Source organism: Papilio machaon, chromosome 20 (assembly GCF_912999745.1).
Source record: "Papilio machaon chromosome 20, ilPapMach1.1, whole genome shotgun sequence".
Lineage (NCBI taxonomy): Eukaryota > Metazoa > Arthropoda > Insecta > Lepidoptera > Papilionidae > Papilio > Papilio machaon.
In genome coordinates this window covers 6,185,606-6,208,139 of record NC_060005.1, presented here as the reverse complement: position 1 = coordinate 6,208,139, position 22,534 = coordinate 6,185,606, and the positions used below count along the sequence as shown (strand labels likewise).

The 22,534-nt window shown below is 36.4% G+C and overlaps 1 protein-coding gene across 1 annotated transcript in view; it reads right to left on the bottom strand.

Moving 5' to 3' along the window:
* LOC106711459 (RNA-binding protein MEX3D) overlaps positions 1 to 20,226 on the bottom strand; it is a 53,246-nt gene extending 33,020 nt beyond the window's left edge. Inside the window, exon 1 of the mRNA XM_014503772.2 lies at positions 19,854 to 20,226. Within this exon, the coding sequence (XP_014359258.1) occupies positions 19,854 to 20,097 (244 nt within the window). The 5' untranslated portion in view covers positions 20,098 to 20,226. The remainder of the gene's footprint in view (positions 1 to 19,853) is intronic.
* Positions 20,227 to 22,534: the final 2,308 nt, after the last annotated feature.

The following is a 22,534-nucleotide window of genomic DNA, read 5'->3' as shown; positions in this document are numbered from 1 at the left end:
TAAAAATGCACATCTTTGATTTATAAGGAATTGTATTTTGTTTATTGATCAATTGGGACCACCCAATAAATTTTGTTATTGATCGTTTCCAATTAATTATATGTATTTATAAGTGCCCAACAATAAGGCACCTAAATGAGCTATCTCGTTATTTGTTATCTTATGAATAAGAAGTACAATAAAGATTGCAATGGTGGCCCGAAGTATATTTAAAAACCTTTAACGGAAATAATGATTAACTGAGATGTTTTTAAATAAATAAATAAAAAAAAAATGTAAGCAAGGTGGCTTTTATTCACAACAATATTTTTGATTGCTAACGTTTTTTTACTATTAATACCTACCTACCAGGGCGTCATGGGAGTGCAGAGGTTGTGAAATTGCGCGCGACCGCAAGACATCCGGCGGACAATGCGCCAGCGCCGCGCCGGCCAGCCCGAGCCCGCCGGATGCACGTAATGCGTACACACTCTGGGCACTTTTATACGTGCATCAAGTTGTTAAACTCACGATCATGTAACCTATTCTACGTAACTAAGCTATTTTGAAATCACTAGATTTTAAAATTGACAAAAACCAGACTGGCTTACAATGGAACGCTTAAATATTTTTTAATATTATCAACATGGTTTCTTTCACATGTCACTAGGACAGCATGAAAGTGGAGGTGATGGTATCAAATCAATACTAGATGGTATCAAATGAAGCGGTTTTATCTGGCGAGCGGTTACCACAATCACGGCACGGAGAAGCCGTGGTGTGTGGGAGCGCATCACACCCGACTGGTTTGTCGTAAAGTCCATAAAAACGATCTAGTACTACAACTTGTTTTGTTTTTATTATGGCCTAGTACTACAACGCAAGTTGTTCAGATTAAACTATGTTGAACTTTCTCGCGCCGATACTGGCCTTTTGTATCAACAATGAAATTGGACGAATTGTAAAAAGTGTTTTGTTGGAGTTCATATGTGTAGTTATTATGTAAACTTTTTGTATGAAAAAACAGAAAAATTGCAAACTGTTATTTACGAATTCGGTTCATATGAAAAGACATTACGTGTCACGCAGCACTTATTAAAGTTAAAAGGCTTTTGTGCTGAGGAGACGGCCGGCCAGCGGACTTCGTAATGTGGAGCCGCAACCAAATTGCGCGAGCAATAAAAGAAATATATAAGTATGTCAAAACACCCGTCCATTTTGTTGAGTCGTAAAAGAACGTCAAAGGACCTCTTTGTTTCGCGGCAATTTAAAAAAAATAAATCTCTTTTATCGAATATCGCAAAAATGTTCGACGTTCGAATTACAAATTCAATCACGCGATACGTTCGGGTCATTTGTGTTGCCAGTTGTGAAATTAAAAACAATACAAAAGTTGCTTTTCACAAAAGCGCCTAGGTAAGTGAACTAGTTTTTTATTTGCTTACTTACATACTAGTAATTAGGTAAGCCGCCGTCTAACACGGTGGTATAGGAAATCAACTTATTGGCCGCGACCTTCGTCGTCAAATCCTATCTGATAGGTTAATTGCTGAGAACAGATTAGCTTTTGGCAGTTTTTTCTGTCCGCCGCAGACATCCAAAGCTCTTTGTTTATGATTCATAATTACAATACGCCTGAGAAGCAATCACCGAACCCGTCATTATACTGTACAAATAACTACTTATACATTCACAAATGAAGCGAGTTAATACGATACCAAAATAGTGTTCACCAATCGATTTAAAAATTTGTCGAATTAACATAGAAATAAAAAGTATAATAAAAATATCGGTTCCCATAGTTGTATTATTTGCAGTAGGGTCAAAATTAAGATTAATATGCATTTTTTGTGGGGCCACAAAGCTAGTGATTATATTTTGGGATCATTACAGACCTCAATCAAACGGTTTGCGTGACGCCGATGCAAAGCTGATGTAATGCAAAAAGACTCTGAAAATGCTAAAGTTTACTACAAGTTCTTGTCTACCTACAATTAGAATCATCTTATGATTACTTAAACAGCTAAGCTTACTAAAGCTACACTAATGGTGATCCTTAAATACTATGGAACAATGTAGCGTCCGGCAGTACCTATTACTCTTAGTTTGTCACTGTCTTTGTGAAGACGTAGTGTCTTTGAACTCATCTAAGTATAAAATATTCGGCTGAACTGCATAGGTCAGTTATTTCTCCTTCTAGACTAGATTTTAAAATAAATGAATGTTGAGATCTGTGTGCACTATCCCGTTAGTTTCATATGAAACTTTCGCTAAATTTAAGTCATACGGTACCCAAATTAAACATACCGAAATAATAAAAAATCAAGACATCGCCGCGGGGCGCGACTAGCGAGAAATATTATAATAGGATAATAATACGTCTGGTCTAAATACTAAATTCGAGGGGCCTTTTTTTACGTCTGCTTCGGAGATTTACTCCCCGCCCAGTTTAACTAGTTCAAGGATGTGCACGTGAATGGCCAGCTTTATTTTTGTTTGCGATAGGTCGTGTACGGGTCGCAGGGGTCGGACGTCTGGCCGTCAGTGTGCACGCCGAAAACTGACAAGACATTGATATGTGACACAGAATTGAATGCAGAATCTAAAAAATAACTAACTACTTACATGTTATGGAATGGTCATAAATCTTCGAAACAAAACAGCGGTAAAGCAACTTTATCGTATTGCCCGGTGTAATACTATGACCACATAGAAGACAGGCAATAAACTCTCACAGTTACCACCTTATAATATAAAAAAACCTTAAAGCCACACGATTATATGTTTCTTTTATCTTATTTAACACATCTTAGAAAGCTATTGAAATCGTTTACCGAAGAAATTTTACCACATATGCGTCTAGCCAGTCTCAAGTTCAGTGGCGCGACCTCTGACGGCATCGCGGACAATTAGTTTCGACGAAACAAAAAAAAAACTGGAACGATCACTCGTGTGGGACATTTATTTAAATAATAACAACACGCCAATAAAAGGACCAGTTTTCGAAATTAATTAACTATTTATGATAATAACTTTGGGGTCTGACGGAAAATGCATTTTTAAAAATAATAAAATATAACGATTTGCTTATACTGGAGGTCATGTTGAGAGTGCAACGCTCCAGTCTGTGACCTCATTAGTAATATTATTTAGACCTTTACAAAGCTGAAATTCTGAATAAAAAAGTAAATCATTTTACAATTGTTAACACCATTTGAATATCCCGCTATTAAGATTTAATAATCTAATATATAAAATTCTCGTGTCACAGTTTTCGTTCCCATACTCCTCCGAAACGGCTTGACCGATTCTTATGAAATTTTGTGAGCATATTCAGTAGGTCTGAGAATCGGCGAACATCTATTTTTCATAACCCCCCCCCCCCCCATTTTTTTTAACTGCGCGCGGACGGAGTCGCGGGCGACAGCTAGTATTTAATAAACATTTTATGAATACGAAGGTTAAGTCAGTAATTGTTTCGTCTTTCCTACTAGGACCTCAGCAAATGATAAGATGTAAGTCCTATCGATAAATAGACATTCTCTGGAGCTATCTCACATCAAATAAATTCACACATTTTCATTAATAAAAGATTTTTTTTTAATTAAACTGCCTTTTAGAAAGCTTTAGCCTAACCTGATAATTATTTTAGCATTAAAAATGGGTAGTTACGTATGTAACTTGATAATTTTAAACCGGTAATCGATACAAATTAATGTTCATAGACTAAAGGTTTACATTATACTGCAAGTGGAAACTTTTTTTAAAGCTGACATTTCGCCGGACCTCACACACGCCAGAATTCGACCGAGCCAATGTGACTTACAAGTAACATTGTTAAAAAAAGGCCACCGGCGTTCACTAAGTCATCCATGTGCATACATTAAGATAATCCGTATGCAAAATATCAAAATATCTGTCAACCGAGCGGCACTTTTGATCTATTAGTTTGAAAAAAAAAACTACGATATCACGATTTACCAATATAATTAAGTTATTATATTCTTGATTTATTATTTTACAAAAAGGATGTTGATTCATATACATGAAGATAGACGTTGTTATAGTTAAATTATAGTGTTTTAATATTAGTTTTTTTTTTAAAGACGGACCAAAAAAGCAAATGTCAAATGGCATGGAGTCCACCCATGTGTGAATTTTATACAATTATAAATGTTTTACTAATAAAATAATCACTCTAATAAAAATAGATTCAATACCTTGAAAAGATGTAGCCGAAAAAGATTGCCTTCTTTATTATTTATTTACATTGAAAGCGGATTAAATTGTCCCAATTATATTTTATTATGTATACAACAAAAACATCTGCCTTCCATAAGTTATTAGCGACATCACTTATTGCCTTTTAGTATAACAAATTGTGTTTTTTTTATCAAGGCAACAACGACAACGACATGACGCTATTAGCGCTTCTACAAATCGATAAACATCTAAATTCGGGAGATGTATTATGTGAAATAAATAATTTGTTGGACAATCGGCGACATCAAAGGCGCGCCCATTCGAATGTCCGGACCACCAAATATTGACCTCTAAATTAACATACCGCTAGTGCAAGCTGTTGGAAAAACGCGAACATCGGAAGGTCATCTAGTATCGGCTAAGCGGAGATCTGTCCAATGCCTCTGGAATATGGAATTAGATTTGGCGACAAACTGCCATCTTATGGAATATGTCGCCGGCATTTTAATGGCCGGTAAACATACCTTAAATATCCGATATAACATATTTATTGCCTTTGTTCCAATAATTTATTAATTAATAGATATTTATCTCCTTCAACGGCCTAAATTTTATAAACAAAATTATATCAAATAAGTCACATGGAGAGATAAAACGTATGCCGTACTCAAAGAGTGGTCACTAAGAGTCTTAAGTGTAGGTTAATAAATCTATACTAAGCTATTGTTTCTTGATAATTGATTCTTGGTACAATAAAATATTTGATTTTATTTAATTGTGAGTTTAAGTTACCTTTAACACTACAATCGGGGGGGGGGGCAATAGTACATCTGACCGTAAACCCCTAATTTTCTAAACCTAAATAGTACTCAAATCGAAACTACAAATGAATTGTAATGAAAGCGACCAGTACGTAAGTATTAAGTTCCCAGTAATAAAATTACCTGGCGAAGACTAAACATTAAAACAATATGATGGAAGGAGAACAAAGGCGAGGCGATCCCGATGCAAAAACGAGATCAACTAAATGTTTGAAATAAACGAGAGAAAAAACCAATTTCGGAGAAGTGTTGACCGCGTTGCCAATTATAATAAAATTGTTCTTCAATACAACCGCCGGCGGAAAGGTTGGATTTTTAACATATATTTAGTTTGCGAACACCATGTGAGAGGCGGGTACACCGACATTAGAACGTCCACTAGCATTTTATTAATCTTTCACGGCTTTGTTACAAAAACATGTAGTAAAAAGATATAGGCAGAACAGACATAGGCTTACAAAACTTTTAAAAATATGTAATTGTAAATACTAACATATTGTAAATACTAATAAGACATGTATAACATATGAGTGTAAACCTGAATAAAAAAATATTGTTATTTTTTGGAACGAAGTTCCTTATCGCGCGTTGTGAAAGGGGGTTAGACGGAAAAATTCTTACGAAAAGTTGTCACGACACTTTTTGCTATAGTAAGTATGTTAACGACGAATGAGCTACTTCACCATGGCAACGACGTGACAATATATAACGAAAATTCATAGAAATAAAATGTACTTCTTGTGAAGACTTAAGTTTTTTATTCATAGAATAAACATTGGTTCCTTCACTAATTAATCGAAAGGAACTTCGTTCTATCCGGGTGTCCCTTGACACCTCTCAAGTTTTTAATTTATAAATTGAGATATAAAGATGTGTGAGCACTTAAGGAAATGTACAAAAGTAAATTAAAAATTATCGTATGGAATCGAGTGTCGTAGTATAGCTGCGTGCGATGCGCAGACGCAGGGCTGTCGACAGGACTATTACTGCGGAATGTCGACGCGCAGCTCTCGCTTTCGGTGCTCGCGCCCTCCTCGCATAAAATCCTTTTATAGTTTATTTTAATACGCCTCGTTATTGCCGAATGGACTTGTATTCGATTTTTAAACAATCTACATCGATTATGACTCGATTCAATGTTTTAATAAATACAGTGCAGAAAAAGATATTAAATGTTTTGTTTCGATTAAAAAATACAGTCGAATTGATAACCTTCTTTTTGAAGTCGGCTAAAAACGATGTGAGTCATTTTTGGCGGGAACTAGCTAATTTAATTTAAGGCAAGTAAAATTTGAAAAGTATCGTTGTTCACATATAGAAAGAGTATGTGGTGAAATTTACCAGGGTAACAAAGCTTATCAGGTAATCTCACCTCCGCCAGGCGATGTGTGGCACAGTAACAGCAGGCAGGTGCGAGCGACAGATGTCCACGTCTGATGCCGTTTCGTAAACTCGATACATATTTTAATTTATGTTAACCTAGTAAAATTGGTCGCGTGCTCGTGTAAGTTAATTTTAGGATTTTTTTTTTTTTTATTTATTCATGTTGTTCAAAATGCGATTTTCTGTTAAACTATCTTCGATGTTTTTAATAATAAATATGTCACTCCATTAACTTCACAATTAGACAAACAATCCAAAATAAACAATCTTTTAATCCGTCAACTTTTTTGAATTAGTCTTTTTTGAGATGGTTGAGATATGAAATAAGAATTATAAAACTTTAAGATCTAATTAAATTAAAGCCGAATCTTTTTCGATGTCAGTTACAAACTTCATGGTTATAAAATTTGAAAAATATATTGTATCAATTGTTAGTTGTAGGTATCATTAAAACTTAAGTATCCGTAACCGCAGAGGTAACGTGCGATCGTTACACGTCACGATTTGCATGCAACGGCTCAGTGATCGAACGTAAAGTTTCGAAAAATGGAAAACAAAAACAAATTCCGTTTCCGGGGCTCCGCTTGGCAGATGGTGTTTCCGCCAGCTGCGTCGCCTCCCAATGTATCGGAACCCTGCACAATAATGTAGTACCATCCATACTGGAGTAACACGACCAGGGAAACATGAAATCTCCGACTGCCATTTGAACTAGGTACAAGAATCTCCTTTAAAAAAATCACGACTTTAGAAAAACAAAACAGCCAAGTGGGTATTATATTTTTTAAGTTTCGAAGTTGACTATCGAAACAAATAAATATTAAAATACAAAAGTAGACAATGACATCAGTAATAAAGTCTTTCCTTGGATTAACACGCGAACATCGAGACGAACCAGTGCTATTTGTTTTTAATAAATCAATCTATAAATAAGGAGGCAGTGGAACCGCCCCGGCGAAGGTGAACTTGTGCGGCAGCCGGCGACCGGAGATGCCTTTTGTTGAGCTACGCGCAAGCTTTAATTACATCGACTGGCAGGTGGCTTATGAGAGCTTTTCACTAAAAAACCCTGTATAAAATAATTAATGACGCGTAATAATGTACCAGCATGCGAGGCGAAAATCCTAAAGATTCGAGCGCTCCGCTGCCGCAATCCGACACCGGCCATTGAACATTTTCACGAGGGAAATATCGGCTTACGGCGATCGCCACCCACTACGCTACGGGCAAGCTCCGTGAGGTTCATACACGCCTGGTACTCGCCCAAACACAATGCAAAAAAATCGAAAGCTGCTTCAAGAAAAATAGTCCAAGACACTAAGAAACCCGATGCACATCTATTTGTGAGGTAAACAATATCGAGTTACCGGTTCCGAGCAGTTCAGCAACCCCGTTGCGAATGTAAAAATAATGTAGTGCACATAAATCCCACTAACTCGAACGTTTTAATTTATCGCTAATAGAACGCTGATAAGCGCAGGTATGCTCTCGGGGTCCAGGTAGACTCTTTCATGTGAATTTAGAGACCCACAGTTTAATAACGGCCGGGTCTTTTGACTCGACCGACTTTTTTTCGGTGGTCATTTCGATGCCTACAGTTATGTTTTTCGACAGGCGCACCTTTTGTTCCAGGCGTTAAGGAATTTTACAATTATAGATAAAAGTTGTATTGTTGCTTTTGTAAAAATTTTAACCTTCTTTTTTGTCATTAACAAGGGAAGTTGAGCACCAATTTAAAAATTAAGTTTAAAAGCATGAAGCTCAAATTTAAAGGAAAAATAACAATCGTTTGGAACTAAATAGGTAACCAGCGAGATTCTTACCAGGACTACATGAAACGTTTGTACGTAACTTTCGCTAAAACTCGTGTCCTTGATCTTTTAGCAAGACGTACACTGTTAGCGGTCGTCGTATCCCCGCTGACCGTAAGTTATAAATTTCCGCTTATTGTGATAGAAGGCGATAACCCCGACGTCCGCACGATTACTGGGACGCAATAACTCACGGCCGCAATGAATCATACATAGCCCAGTCTCACGGCGAGCTCTGGTATATATACCCTATTATATACCTATGCTACATAGAAACAAATTACTTATTTCTTCACTTTATTTCGTCAAAATAACACTAACAATCTATAGGTGAATAACTGCGTAAAAAATTAAGTAAGTATGATTTTTGGTAGGAAAATGAAATTTTTTAATTGTTTTCTAAGAAAATGCTACGTAGGTAACAAAAAGAAAAACATTGGAGAGACATTCGAATTATCTATCACATTAAAATAAGTGAATTGTTCCCGTATACTTCATTAAGATAAAAGATTCGAGTGCATTATTTATTTAGTAATCGCAAGTGAGAGAAATAATGACATTAATTATTATTTATATTTATTAAGATTGATATTAATTGTATAAACAGCCTAAGGTCTGGGAACTTACTATCTTGTAACAATGTAGGTATTGCCTATACCGGGGGTACACAACATAATTAGAACTTAATTGAAACAACATAGTTCAGTAGACAATTATGTAGAATTTTTTTTTTATTATTAAAAGGGACTTTATAATTAATTTATTTATATTTTTTATCTTGTCATGATCGACTGGACTAATAGTCGCAAACGATCACTTGGCTACCCCTGGCTTATAGGAATATTATCGAACCACCTAAAATTGATTAACTAGCTTTCAAAACCAAGGTAAGAAAAATGAAGTTAAATTAATTAAAATAATAACAAACATCGGGGAATACAAATTTTATAGTTCGATTAACTATGATTGATACTTTAAACATGTGTAAAATTAAATAACTACACAACAAATGAATACCTAAGCTTTTAAACGAGACAGTAAAGTTAGGTTTAAATTATATTCGTAGAAAAATATGTGAGTATTATTTAAAGGTGGGTACTTGACCTAGAGTTTTGTAATTAACAACATATATTTATTTATATGATATTAAAATTGTCTAACATAACCACACCTCCTAATAAGATGTAGGTTGAACAAAAACTAAGAAACATAATTAGTTACTCAGCAACGAACTAAAAGTATTGATTGGCACATTATTAGCAGTAATGATGTGGATTTACCATTCAAATATAAATTACATTTAAATAGGTTAAGGAAAACTATTTAAACGTTATCAATGTATGCTTTAAGTTTTTTGATACTTTAGCTTTTATTAATTGTTTGAAATTAAACCAAAAATAATTATTGTAACTTAAGTAAATATGAAGGATTATTTTTTTCGTATCCTCTTTGTTTTATTTTCAGTATCGATTTACTTTGCAAAATGAGTAAGTTTTGTACAAAATTGTAACTCCACTGTAACTTAAGACCCCTATGTTGGTGACAAAATAATCAAGCTTCAAAAGAAGCATTTTTTATTTCATTTTTCGTACTATTGACATTATCTTAATCAAATCATCATCCATACTAATGACATTTTCAAATTAACTTCCATACCATTGACATACATTAGCAGAACTAGTGTAAGAGTGAACCCCCCGTGGGACAGTAGCGACCGTTGGTTCACGCGTGGTCGACGTCAACGGTAGACACAGCTGCCACCCTTTGTTAACTACGTTGTTATAACGACGCGAGACGTTTTAAATAGACGTTAAGTTAATACGACTAGTTTCAACGAGTCTTGTTCGTAAGCTTTTCGAACATGTTTGGGATCTTTGTTTGATTGTATGGCGCCAAATTTTGACATAAGAAAAATATAGTAGTTTGTGGATTATTAACTCGTCCTATTAAATTTTATACCAACAGAACACATGAATTTTGAATAACTTAAATTAAATTATGAAAGAAAAATGTAAGTTTAAGTAATACGTAAAAATGTAAAACCTGTTATATTTTCAAAAAATACCTGTCGAAATTGAGCACTTAATAAATTTTGGTATGAAACCGCAAACAACTTATTCATAAAGTCATTAGCGTTGCTTGAATGATTAAAGTATCAAGAATTATCTGGTGATATTTAAATAAGAGTATGTAATAAATAAAAAGATTGTCTGTACCGGTTGACATATAAAATGAATCATTTTCGTAATCAGATATATGTGCACAGGAGACGGTAAAAAAGAAACATATTTAAAACGCAAAAGTACAATCTGATCGTATAATTTAACACTTGGATATAGGAAGTTATTAAATAAACATACAATTTAATTTCTGTTGTTCAGCTGTACTAAAATAACTTGATAGCTTTTTATTTAGCATACGAAAGTAAAACTTTCAAATACTTCTAAAAACCAAACAATTTGACAACTAACCCTTAACAAATATACCAAAATGTGATTAAAAAAATTGCAAATGCAGAAAGTATGCATAGAAAGCTATATTCTGTTTTAACTTTGTTTCATCAACTGTAACTTGACTGTTTACTTTTTAACGTCTTTACAATTTCGTCGGCTTACCCGCGGCTTGCGGCTAAGACGGTTGGCTCGGCAGGTGTGAATGCCACACGACGGTTGCCGGCAGATGTGACCAACACTACACTATTATTATTGAATTCATAACATATATATCAAGAAATAGCTTTCGCTTGTCAAAAGGTGAAAGTACGAGTAAGTTGACATTTGTTTCATGATTAATGTCAGATGTGTTAAAAGTGTGTTTATATACAATTATTTCATGTGATTTAATGAAAAAAAAAGTATTTTTATAATTAAAACCGGCGAATATACGATCAACTATTGATACTATGACGACTGGTTACAGTTAATTGAGCTTTAAAACAATTGTGCATGTCCAGTAGAGCGGACGGTTGAGTCCATGCACACGGCTAGAGAGGCCACATTCTTGTGTCGACATTTCGCACATCTGCGCGCTGCGGCAGGGACTTTGACACCGACACATCATCATATCCTGTCTGTCATTAAACCTTCGAGAGAAAAACAAACGCGACGCCTTTTTACTCCCAACATAATGTAGTCCGCGACAAATAAATTAATCTCGCTCTGAAATTGCACGATCTCTCAGAAACGATCGCCAGCCGGAGACTAATGGAAGTCGCCACGACGGCCGCTCATTGCAAGCTCTGGACGATGAGTAAATCGAAATGGGAGTGAGTCTAATTCGCGGCGCCGGCTGACAGCGCGAGATGGATTGTTGTCAACATTAGTGCGGGAAGCACATCGACTTGTCGCCCCTAACATCGCTGTATACGCTTCCACAGTGATCGGACGCGCACGAACCAGGCAAGCGAATTGAACTCAATTCAGTGCCTATGTATTAAGACTCCATTTTATACCTCGGCCTCTCGGGACTTAGTACTCGATAGCCGAGCAACAAATAATCACTCGCGACCATAAGCACTCGTCACCAGACGTTCGTCAATCGATTCGCAGCTCAGAAACGAAACGGCCCAAGGTCCACAATTAAACGGAGACGGATTTCGCACCGGATTACGGGCTTATTTGTGGTAGCGCGGCAATTAGGAAGTCATTCATTAGGGTCCCTAAGTTTCGCAGACGCGGGGGTGCCGGCGCGGCATGACGTCACCAGACGTCTTCAACGACGCATGTACCGGAGGTCGCGTCGTGTCACGCTCTGCCGCTAGATCGCCCAGTTACAAAAACAAAAAGTAGCCATGTTTAAGAATGCTGCTACACCGTACAATATAAACAGGAGCGAGCGAGCGGCCTATTCCCAGGCGTTGGCGCCACGGTGAGCGACAGGGATGGCCTAATCCACCTTAAAATAACCCCCGATTTGGACGCCGCCGACGCGGCATAGATCTCATTTCCGAGTGCACGATAAGGACACAAGATGCGGTTAGCAGCGTCCCAGAATGCATCTGTCAAGTTAAAGAAAAAACGTGGCCCTGGAATTTCGGGACGTCTCCGCGGCGGGACCATATGCTCGTTTATTTTTTTCCCGTCTCGAGTAGTTTCATTCAAAAATTGTCAACGCATAGAGATTTGTGTAATCTTGTTAAAGTAATAGCGGCCGGCCGCTTAACAACCGATTTAGTGATTATTGAAAGAGTTTTAATATCAATGTTGACGTTTGTATTGCCCGGAGACAAACAAGGCGTCATGTTGCATCAGTCGTGCGGATATAGCACAATTTATAACGACGATATCTAGAGAAATGTGGATACAATCTAAGGTCGACCTGACAATGTCTGCTTACAAAGTCGTGGGAAAGCTACAGATAAGTATGGTGCAGATTCGCTTTTAGCGCTCCGTTTCCGCTGGACTGCGGGCGTCGTCGCTCCCCGCGCGTACTAGGCGGCCAGCAGCGGGCAGGAGCCGAAGCCTTGACCCTGAGCGCGGTGGCGTCGACCGGAACGCACGCCGCGCCGCACTGCGAATCTCGTCGATTCCCTCTCGTCGCCTACTAGCCAGTGTTGCGATCTTAGTACATTCCACTCGCACGTGTGCCTTACATTATTTTCTCTTTCGTTTTTAATTGTTGTTTTACTCGTAATTGTAAATTTTTACGTCTTACTTAAAAAATTAATAAAGTACATCAAAATAACTTAAACGCACTGAAATTATTAAAGCGAGCTATATTTTGCAAATGAGCACAAAATATTGCAACATAACGATAAAAATGTCTCAAAACATGTACAAAATCGAGAGTTACACACGTTATAGTAAAGAAACTTGTATCAAAATGATGAGTAGAGGTTCGGGGGGGAGGTAGAGAGAGGGGTTGGCAGTCAATGATGTGGAACCGGTCCTGACGGTCGTCAGCGGAACCGGCTTTGACTGACGGGGATGAATTACTCACTGCGACGCTTTGGAAACTTTGTTATGGCCTATTTCATATTTAAAATACCGAGAGCATGTCGGGAGCAATGAGTAGGGTATTTATGACAATGAGATATGTTGCGGGTCCACTACGATATTGTTTGTCTACTTTACATGACTTATTTAACCGTTAAACATTTTAAACTAGATGGAGTAGCTAAATTTTAAAGTAAAACAAACAACAGCTTCCAGTTTTTGGTTTAATCCAAAAGACTATTTACAATTTTTGAACATGTTTGTAAAAAGGCTGCTGAAAATAATGATCCAGGAGATTGAAAGTTGTAGATCCTAGCTTTATTGACTCATCATGACAAATTAATACAAAAATTATTATTAAAATCATATCGTGTGGTGTGCAGTTGCATCAAAAGCTCCCGCATGACACGCGCAAGGTCGTCCGACACCGAAATGTACAAGTCGCACGACACGACACCGCGGCGCGCCACCACAAATCAAAACCATCAAAGCGGCCGACGATCGCATCGCAACAATCGGACATCGATAGCAGAGCGAGGCGACGCCGGACGTGACGTCACCGCCTGTCCGCGCGTAAACTCGAGAATTTTAAACAACCTCCTTTTGGTATATTGCGTTGTCTCAAACACATGTCATTCCTTACAAACAAAGCTTCGGTTTTGCCAACCAGCACTACCTTAATTCCTAGGTACTAAGGTCGAAATTGCTAGGTGACACGATTTGTCATAAAGGATGTGCACACTTTACATTCATGTCATTGAAAGTGCGTAGTTATAAGGTCGTAATTATGTTTTGAGAGGAATTCAAAATGTTGTATTGAAATCGCTCTTTGTCCTCGACCAGCACCTGCCCCGGTGCGTTGTACCTCTTCTCTTTTTACTATTTTTTTTACGTCTACCCCACAGTCTTGCAATTACATTGTTAACTGGTACTTCTCTTGTTTTATTACTGTCAATACGGATATTGCTTTCAGAGGTGTTCGTAATTATCGCGAATAAACTATTAAAAAAAAACAAGTTTAATAATTCCATTGAAAGTATATTTATGAATAAGTCAAGCGAAGATAATTTTGTAGTTTCGCTGTTCGTAAATAAACTAAAAGGCATATAGAGTATTATTCCAACTATCTGAATGGGAAAATAATTATGTTTTTTAACCTTGTTCAGAGGCAACTTTTAAATTAAGCTTGTCTATGGATTGAAACTTAAACCAAGAACATTTCCACTAAAGCAAAAGTTTCAGTATAGGTATGAAATAATAGTTATTTTCAATGTACCCCTATCGATAACTTATGTGATCCTGGTAAATCATTTTAAAAGTAACCTTATTTACCAGCCTACGCATAGTTTGAATAAACCTTTATAGAGAGAGATAGACAGACAGACACCAATACACACAAAATTTACAAAAACTTTTTTGATTAACAAAGATAAACGTCTCGTTTATATCCGGTCTTTATGAGATTAATGACCGAATACTGAAACGTTACTTAAATATCTCCTTTCGTAAGCATTGCTTACAATTTAACAGACGTCAAAATTTAAGTGGTATACACAAACGCAAATCAAGACATGTAAGCGCGTGATTCCGTAAGTAGACGTATTATTTTTACGTCATGGCAACATCCTTTGTTTTCGGTCAAAGAGTGTATAAAAAATACTTGTTCTCGATTACGTTTTCTTAAAATTCACTTTACGTATCCGTTTCACGCAGCATGGCTTGGACAACCTATAGTTGTAAGACGTGTTCATTCCCAAATAGTAAAGAAATTTAAAATAAAAATACTAAATAATCAAAAATCAAAGAAGGTTGTTAAAAATATCCTTTCTGTTTAAAGTATTTTTAAATAAAAAAAATTAAAAAATTTGACCATACTTTTGTAGAATGGAAAGCATCTGGCGTTATGTTTTGACAAGTTTAAATTAATAAAATTTTAATAAATCATAATATCATCAAGACACTTTTTAAGCAGTTTAAGCGGGCGCAGACAGATGTCGCTACAAACCTATTTGCGATTTCGATATATTCTCGTTCAGTCGGCATTTTTATATAAATACTAGCTGTCGCCCGCGACTCCGTTTGTGCGCAGTTAAAAAAAACTTTATAGGGGTATGAATAATAGATTTTGGCCGATTCTCAGACCTACTGAATATGCTCACACAATTTCATGAGAATCGGTCAAGCCATTTCGGAGGAATACGGGAACGAACATTGTGACATGAGAATTTTATTTGTCCGAATGCGATGATTATGATGAAGCAGACATGTTAACACCTTAGATTTTTACTTTTAAGATAGCTCGCGACCACTCTTAAATTGATGGCGTACTTAAGTCGACATGACAGTTCTTTTGACAGCAAAATGTCGTTGAGTGACGATCCAGTATAAGAAATGTGATATTGAGTGGCCTTTAAGCATGGTACGACTTGAGTGGCATCAAAGTTGAGATGCGTCTTTAACTGACTTACGAAAATTCCATATTGGAGTTTAAGCGTGGTCTTATAATTTAAGACGCTCTTACATATTTAAGTGACGTTTCAGTATTCGGGCATAAATCTTCAAAACCTTACTAAAGCAACCCTTGAGCGTACAAAAGTAGATAATCTAAAAAAAATCTATTACGTCTTTCAATAAACACAAAACGCATGCATAAAAACAGACAAAAATAAAACGTGCCCAGACACGGCAGCGCAGAAAATCGTATTTGTGATCAAGTACCAAGAAAACAAGTCCCTTGAAAACGAACTTTTGTTGAGTGCGTATTGAATTTCTACCATTCTACGATCTTACTGTTCCATTGTGAACAGGCATCAACAACAAAAAGGAACTCCAAGGAGTTTTTATATAATTCATGGTGTTTTTTTTTTTCTACCAGAAAAATCGCAATTCAGGAGAATACCACATTTAACGGACCTTGGACTTTTTAATATTTCTTACAGATTGATGTAATTTACTATATTTAAATGTCAGGAAAATTTGTCAGAAACTTCAAGAAGGTTTTATTCTTCAAAAATCACAGGATCAATTGAAATATATCCTTGAGAATCGAAATCATTGTATTCTCAATGTTAAAAAGTAAGTCGATGAAAAAAATCTTTTATTGAAGCTATTATAAATAATAAGATGTAATGGTACTTCGCCCTTCACGTCGATATGGTGGCAGTTGTTGTAATTGCCCTTACAACTTATTTGCGTGTAATTTCGCAATGTTCCGAGTGAAACACGAAACTTTAAAGCTTCCCATTTGCTTAATGGATCCTTACAAGGGTTACCAGTTTATCTCAATTACACCATTCAGGTTAAAACTTTAATATTAAGATATCCGGTGATTTTATTTAGGTTTTATATTTTCAATTGAACTAAAGAACTGGTTTTATTAATTTTTTTAGGTATTAGTTTTCACAACAAATTATGTAACTTTTTATTTACATAATAATAGAATAGAAAAACTAAAAGAAATGAGAAATATACCAAACATTATGAGACTACATTAAACGACTAGGCTGCAATTTTTAGTACGTGTTAGAGTACCAACTTACACACAAATGCAGTCGGCAGCTACTACCAACGTCAAATAAATCGAAAAGCCAAACCACAGTTAATTCCCGCGGAGGAACGAAAAAACAAAAGTGCATGCCGTCTCGCAGAACTAAAACATTCGAACGAACGCCGATGCCCGAACGAAACGACCTAAATATAACGACGTAACCCACATAATACAAAATGCTCGCTTTACCACCTTGTCACTTTAAAGGGCAGCGAGCCCCGGCAGAGTTCTTTAACCGAATGCAGCTCTCTGTACTGAGACAAGGTTGCAACTTGTTGGTGGATTTTTTGCTTGGCCTTTACGAGCTTCGACTGGAAACGCAACGGAATGTACCGCGATATAGTCCACTATAATTGTGTATTATTGTTCTTCGCTATGGGAAAGGTTTCCAGCGGAATGCACCTCCGACTCGAAGCCGAGCAACCGATTTAAAAAGACCTCGCAAACATCGCATCGCCGACCGCCTAATACCTGTTCTTAATTAAATTGTACCTCTTTGCACGTCTGATCCATAGATATTTTTATAAGTACAATTTAAGTTCTTTATTTTGTAATAAGTGTAAATAATAATAAAACAATATATTTCTATACGATAAATATTAATGATATTAATATTAAAGTTGTAGAACATTAAACTGTTAACTGTCACCAGCTGTCAAGGAATTTGACGTTAATAATAATCACGTGACAATTTTTTAAACAAAAGTAACATTGGTCATTGTGCCACAATAATTGCTGTACACCTTACTTAGTGCTTTCTATAGAATGTAAAACGAACAACGTAAGAAGTTCTCATATGAGCCGTGTGTGACAGAGTTACACTCTGTATATTGACCCCGTGCGGATCGCGTCCTCTCCTCCCCCAGTAGCTTCACATAAGTGCAGAACAGTGAGGCAGAGTAGCAGGACAGGGCAGTACTAATATTGTTTGAACGCATATTAACTCTCAAAGCAATACTGTTGTATCTCTGCGTGTGTGTTTCAATAATGGCAGTACTGCAGTGTACTACTCTGCCTCATTGTTTTGGCCTCGTGCGAACATAGAGTAAGCCATAAACATTTACGTCGCTCATATCGGTGTCTCGATGAAAAAAATTCACTGTAGACAATTTAGAATATATTAATATTTGCTGAATTACAACATTTTTTATACGAGCTTAATAAAAAAAAACTTTAAAAATTTTGCTAAGAAATAAAACAATTGCTTAAATATTGAAGGCATTTTACTAGTTGTCTAGCTAAAGTGAAGGTATCAACTGTCACTTTACGAAAATAAATTTTACTTTAATTTTAGGTAGAAACAATTAAAATGTCTCGACATTTACCCGTTTCGTTAATATTGCGGTCTTCTATTTATTTGGACAACTTTATTCAGCAGCAACGATCTTATTGCGGGAATAAACATACGAAGACAGCTGTTTTACAAAAATTTAAATTTAATACGTTGGTACTTTTCTATACTTTATACTTAGTTCTTTTTTCAAATGAACAAATTTTAGTTTAGTGTATAGATTATTCCCTTCTATAATTTATGGTTTCTTTATTATGTTTTTATTGACCCATAAATGATTTGAGTCAATTTATTAGAGTGATACGTTGTTGCCTTTGACAATGCCAGTCGAGCCCAAACGCCGCTGCCGTGGTGCGTGACGTAGTGACGGCTCAATTCAAAGATATCCCCAAATATATTCACGACGCCTACTAAACTAATTACCTATTTCGTATTTTATATGAAGCAGGCATTCGTTGCGGCAACTTAACTAGTATCTTTGTGGCTAGGGTTGTCGCATAAGAAAATATTTTATTTTAATTGAAAATATGTATACAAAAATTTTAATTTACAATTTTAATTATTACCAAATATCGAATGGCCGTTTTGTTCTAAAAAATAATATCAATCTATACTTATTTGTACCAAGTAATTTGTTATATCAAATTCCACATAGATTATGTACGTCTTATATATAGATTATGACCGCTACAACAAGAACAATATAACAGATTGAATTGTCTTCGTAAGTCGATTCTAAAACGTTATCAACATAATATTTCTAAGGCAGGAAACTAACAAAAATCGCAATCTCTTGAATGATCTATTAAAATGGATAATTCGCACGTGTGCTTTAAAAACAATTGAAAGCCTTTCGAAATTCAAAAATGTGTATTCGTAAGGTGACAACCCTTTAGTCAAATTAAGTATGCGCGGCCTTCATTATTTTGATACTGTTAGTTGTTCTAAGGCGCATTGTTGTGGGTTACATCGTACAAACTGATAAGCGTATTAAAAAATTAATTACATACAATTACACAAAAAACATTAACGTACAAAACTAAATACGGGATGACGACATTTTTGTGATAAAACTATTTTATACTAGTTACGTTTGTATAGAATTATATACAATAAAATAAAAATAAGCGAGTAATCTAGCAAAAAAATTGGAATAAATAATGCAGCATAATGACGCAATATAACTTAACACTAGACTGAATGTTAATAGATAAAACAGTTGCATGAACAAAATCTACCTACAATTAAAAAATAATTTTAAACATTCCTAGATAACGACAACATCCTTGGAGCGAAGATAGAATTTTCAGGTTCTACTTTTCATAATGTTTTTTTTCGCAGCAAATCCTGTGCGTTGCACATTTAGAGAAATTAGTCTCAGATAAGGTTCGCTTCGCGGCGCACTTTGTCGGAATTTTTTACGCAACCCTCGCCCGAGAATCACAACATCCCTCGGGATATCATTTTTTGTCGAATTCTACCTCTTAATTAGATCCGGCGTTTTTTATTTCTTCTATAACCGATTCGAAATGCTGCGTCTCGAAGCGAGAAATTAGAAAGATTTTTAAGATCTCGAATAATCCATTGCAACAAATATACAAGGTTTAGTTTTGCTTCGAAAACATAATATCAAAAAGTTTAGACTAATGTTCATAATGAAATACAAATTTAAAGCCATATCTGGAGACGAGGTACATTCCGACAAACTGTTTCGAGAGGGTAAACAAACAAAAAGTAATTGCGATGTGTAATTAAGACAGAGTTGCTCCGAGGGTGTCGTACAATCGAACATAACCTGAGCGAGCCGGCACGACACGTGCGCCCTTATGTAAGGGTGGCGGGGGCGCGCGGCGCCGGTCGCTCCTAACCTCAAACATACGGTACCTTGTCTGCCGACGATCTCTGCGACGTGCTCCGAGGAGGGCACCGGCACGCACTCCGTCATATTCTGGGACTTCTTGGCGCGGTCGTCGGGCGGCGGTGCGAACCCGATGGGGCTCGCTAGGGGGTTTGTCGTCGGCATCGGCTCGCCCAGGCTCAGCATGCTCAGCTCCAGCGCCAAACGGAAAGCGCTCTGGTCCTCCACCAGCCCGCCGCCGCCCAGCTCGCCGAACAGGCTCGACGGCATTTCCACTTGAGAAGCAATCTTGTCGGCTGAGAGAGGTCGCCCTCTCGTGTCACTCGTTAAAATATTGGTGAGACGCGTTCGATCGTTTTCAAACGCCGCGGTTTGTCATGAACACACGAGCGGTACAGTCGCGGCGCGGCGTTGAACTGAGTCGCCGGCCGGCGGGCGCACGCGCCCGGTTGCTCGCAGCGGGGTGGTGGGGCAGGGGCACGGAGCGCGGGCCGACGGCCGGGAGGGGGCTACGCGACTGCAATAAGGCGGGCTGCGACGCAGCTTCCGCCCGCCCTGCCGCCCTGGCCGGGTCGTAATTTGCCGCAGGTACTCACGCACGCCACGCAATTTGTGTGCACTCCCGTACGCCGCCGTACAACCCAGACGGACCTTACTGTATCTGTACTTAATAAAAACCTATGCATATCATACCACATTAATCAACTTATTTTACTTATTATATATAAAAAAATTAAAAGCGACAAAAATTGAAAACATCTACTTGTGAATCTTGTGTTAATAACGTGGTTGTTTTTTAATCGGATTATTATTGAAGCTAATAGCTATTTTGCCGTATTATCTGGAATTAAATTTTCTTATAAATTTTGTTAAAAGATATCATAATAGATTTGTTCGTTTCTAAAATTAAATGAATACGAAATATGACAAGACTTAGTGTTAAACTAATATGATAACCAACACTTCGTTAATATCTACCTTTTCGCAACGAGGATGTAGGAATTAGGTTATGCACTCCCAGTTGCAGGTTCTCCAAAATGCATCTCTTGGAATATGACGCGAGTGGCGTTAAAAGGGTGACACGCGACACTTTAGTCACTTTTTAATACATAAAGATACACAAAAATGATAAGCAGTAATCTGAAACAAAAAATAATTAACTTTTAAATACACTATTAATACACGATATTACTATTATTAATACTTTCCATTAAACATTTTAATTATTTTGTTAAGCTCATTGCTATTTGATAAACCGACTTGATTGCCCAAAATTATTGGTCTTGTATACGTACAATACGAACGTACGTCTGACGTTCTTACAATGAAGAAAAACATCGTGATGCAACCTGCACATATGTACGTGAAAAGAAATTCAATGATATGTGTGAAGTCAACCCGCACTTGACCAGCGTGGTTGACTATGACCTAGTCACCCCTAACTTGGGGTAGTCTCCGAGCCCCTCAGTGGGGATGTATAGTGAGCTGATGATGATGATGATACGTTCAATAAAGTAAATTTATATAATATTCACACAAAACAAGTCTACTTTAATATCCTTGTAGAGGTAACTACACACTAAATAAATTTCCTTGTACTCTTGTACGAAATATTTATAAATTCCGTATGATTATAAATGAGTAAAAGCATGGTAATATCATCCTCTACTTTAAAAGCTTAAATCTAACAGTTTTTTGACTTAAAGACTTCCTCTTTCTATTTTTACAGGACCATTATGATTTAGATCTCTTTAATGCTGCGAGTGAGAGTCCTTTTTTTGCAAGTGAATGCTAGACCTCACAAAAAGTCTAGACATGTATTCATGCCCTTTGCAGATGCATTCAGTCGCCTCGCTTGCAGTTTACGCAACAGAATATGCACTACGGTGGTATTTATTAAAAAATGTTGAATAAGTAATTTAGTTTTTTTCAACTATAAAACAGTTGAATTTAAGTCAAATAACTTAAACGCCCGGTAAATTGGTAAACGATCAAATTTTCTGTCAAATTTGTTTGTTCAAGGTCAAACATTTCAAATGGACAAACACGTCAAACAAAGAATAAAACCTCTAATGTACTAAAGTACTTCTATATAATGCCTTATTACCTCAACACTTACAAATAATTACACGTGCCCTGAATGTAATACAAAACCTATTTTATTCGAATGTTCATTAAATCTAAATATTTATTAAACAAACAAAATTATAATGACTCTTTAAAAAATCTCCTTCTAAGTATAATACAATTGCATGTATTATTAAACACAAACGTATATTCGCTTAAACTTTATCTTGCACTAAACATGTCAGCTTATATTAGAAAAGTGTTTTAGGTCACAGTGAGAGACCTTGTCCCGACAGACAAAGGGATATTATTTTTATTATTAGAATAAATTTAGATTCGGTACAAGGGTTGCATGAGAAATTTTGCTTAGACGCCTTGGCACAAATGTTTTTCATAAGCTTTTTATAGATTGTAGCAAGGTTTCTGCAAAAACTTAACCCCTTTTAAAATTTTATCAATTTTTACTTCGCCTTAAGTGTTGAAAATACTTAAAATAATGGTTCAGATATTTGTGGGTACATTTTCTATTGATTGCTTCCTATAATCATCAGTTCTAATTCAATTCTATGCTATAATTAACCATTTTCCAATTATGTTTGTAAGTTCCAATGTTTGGAAGGTGATGATTGTTTTGTTTCTC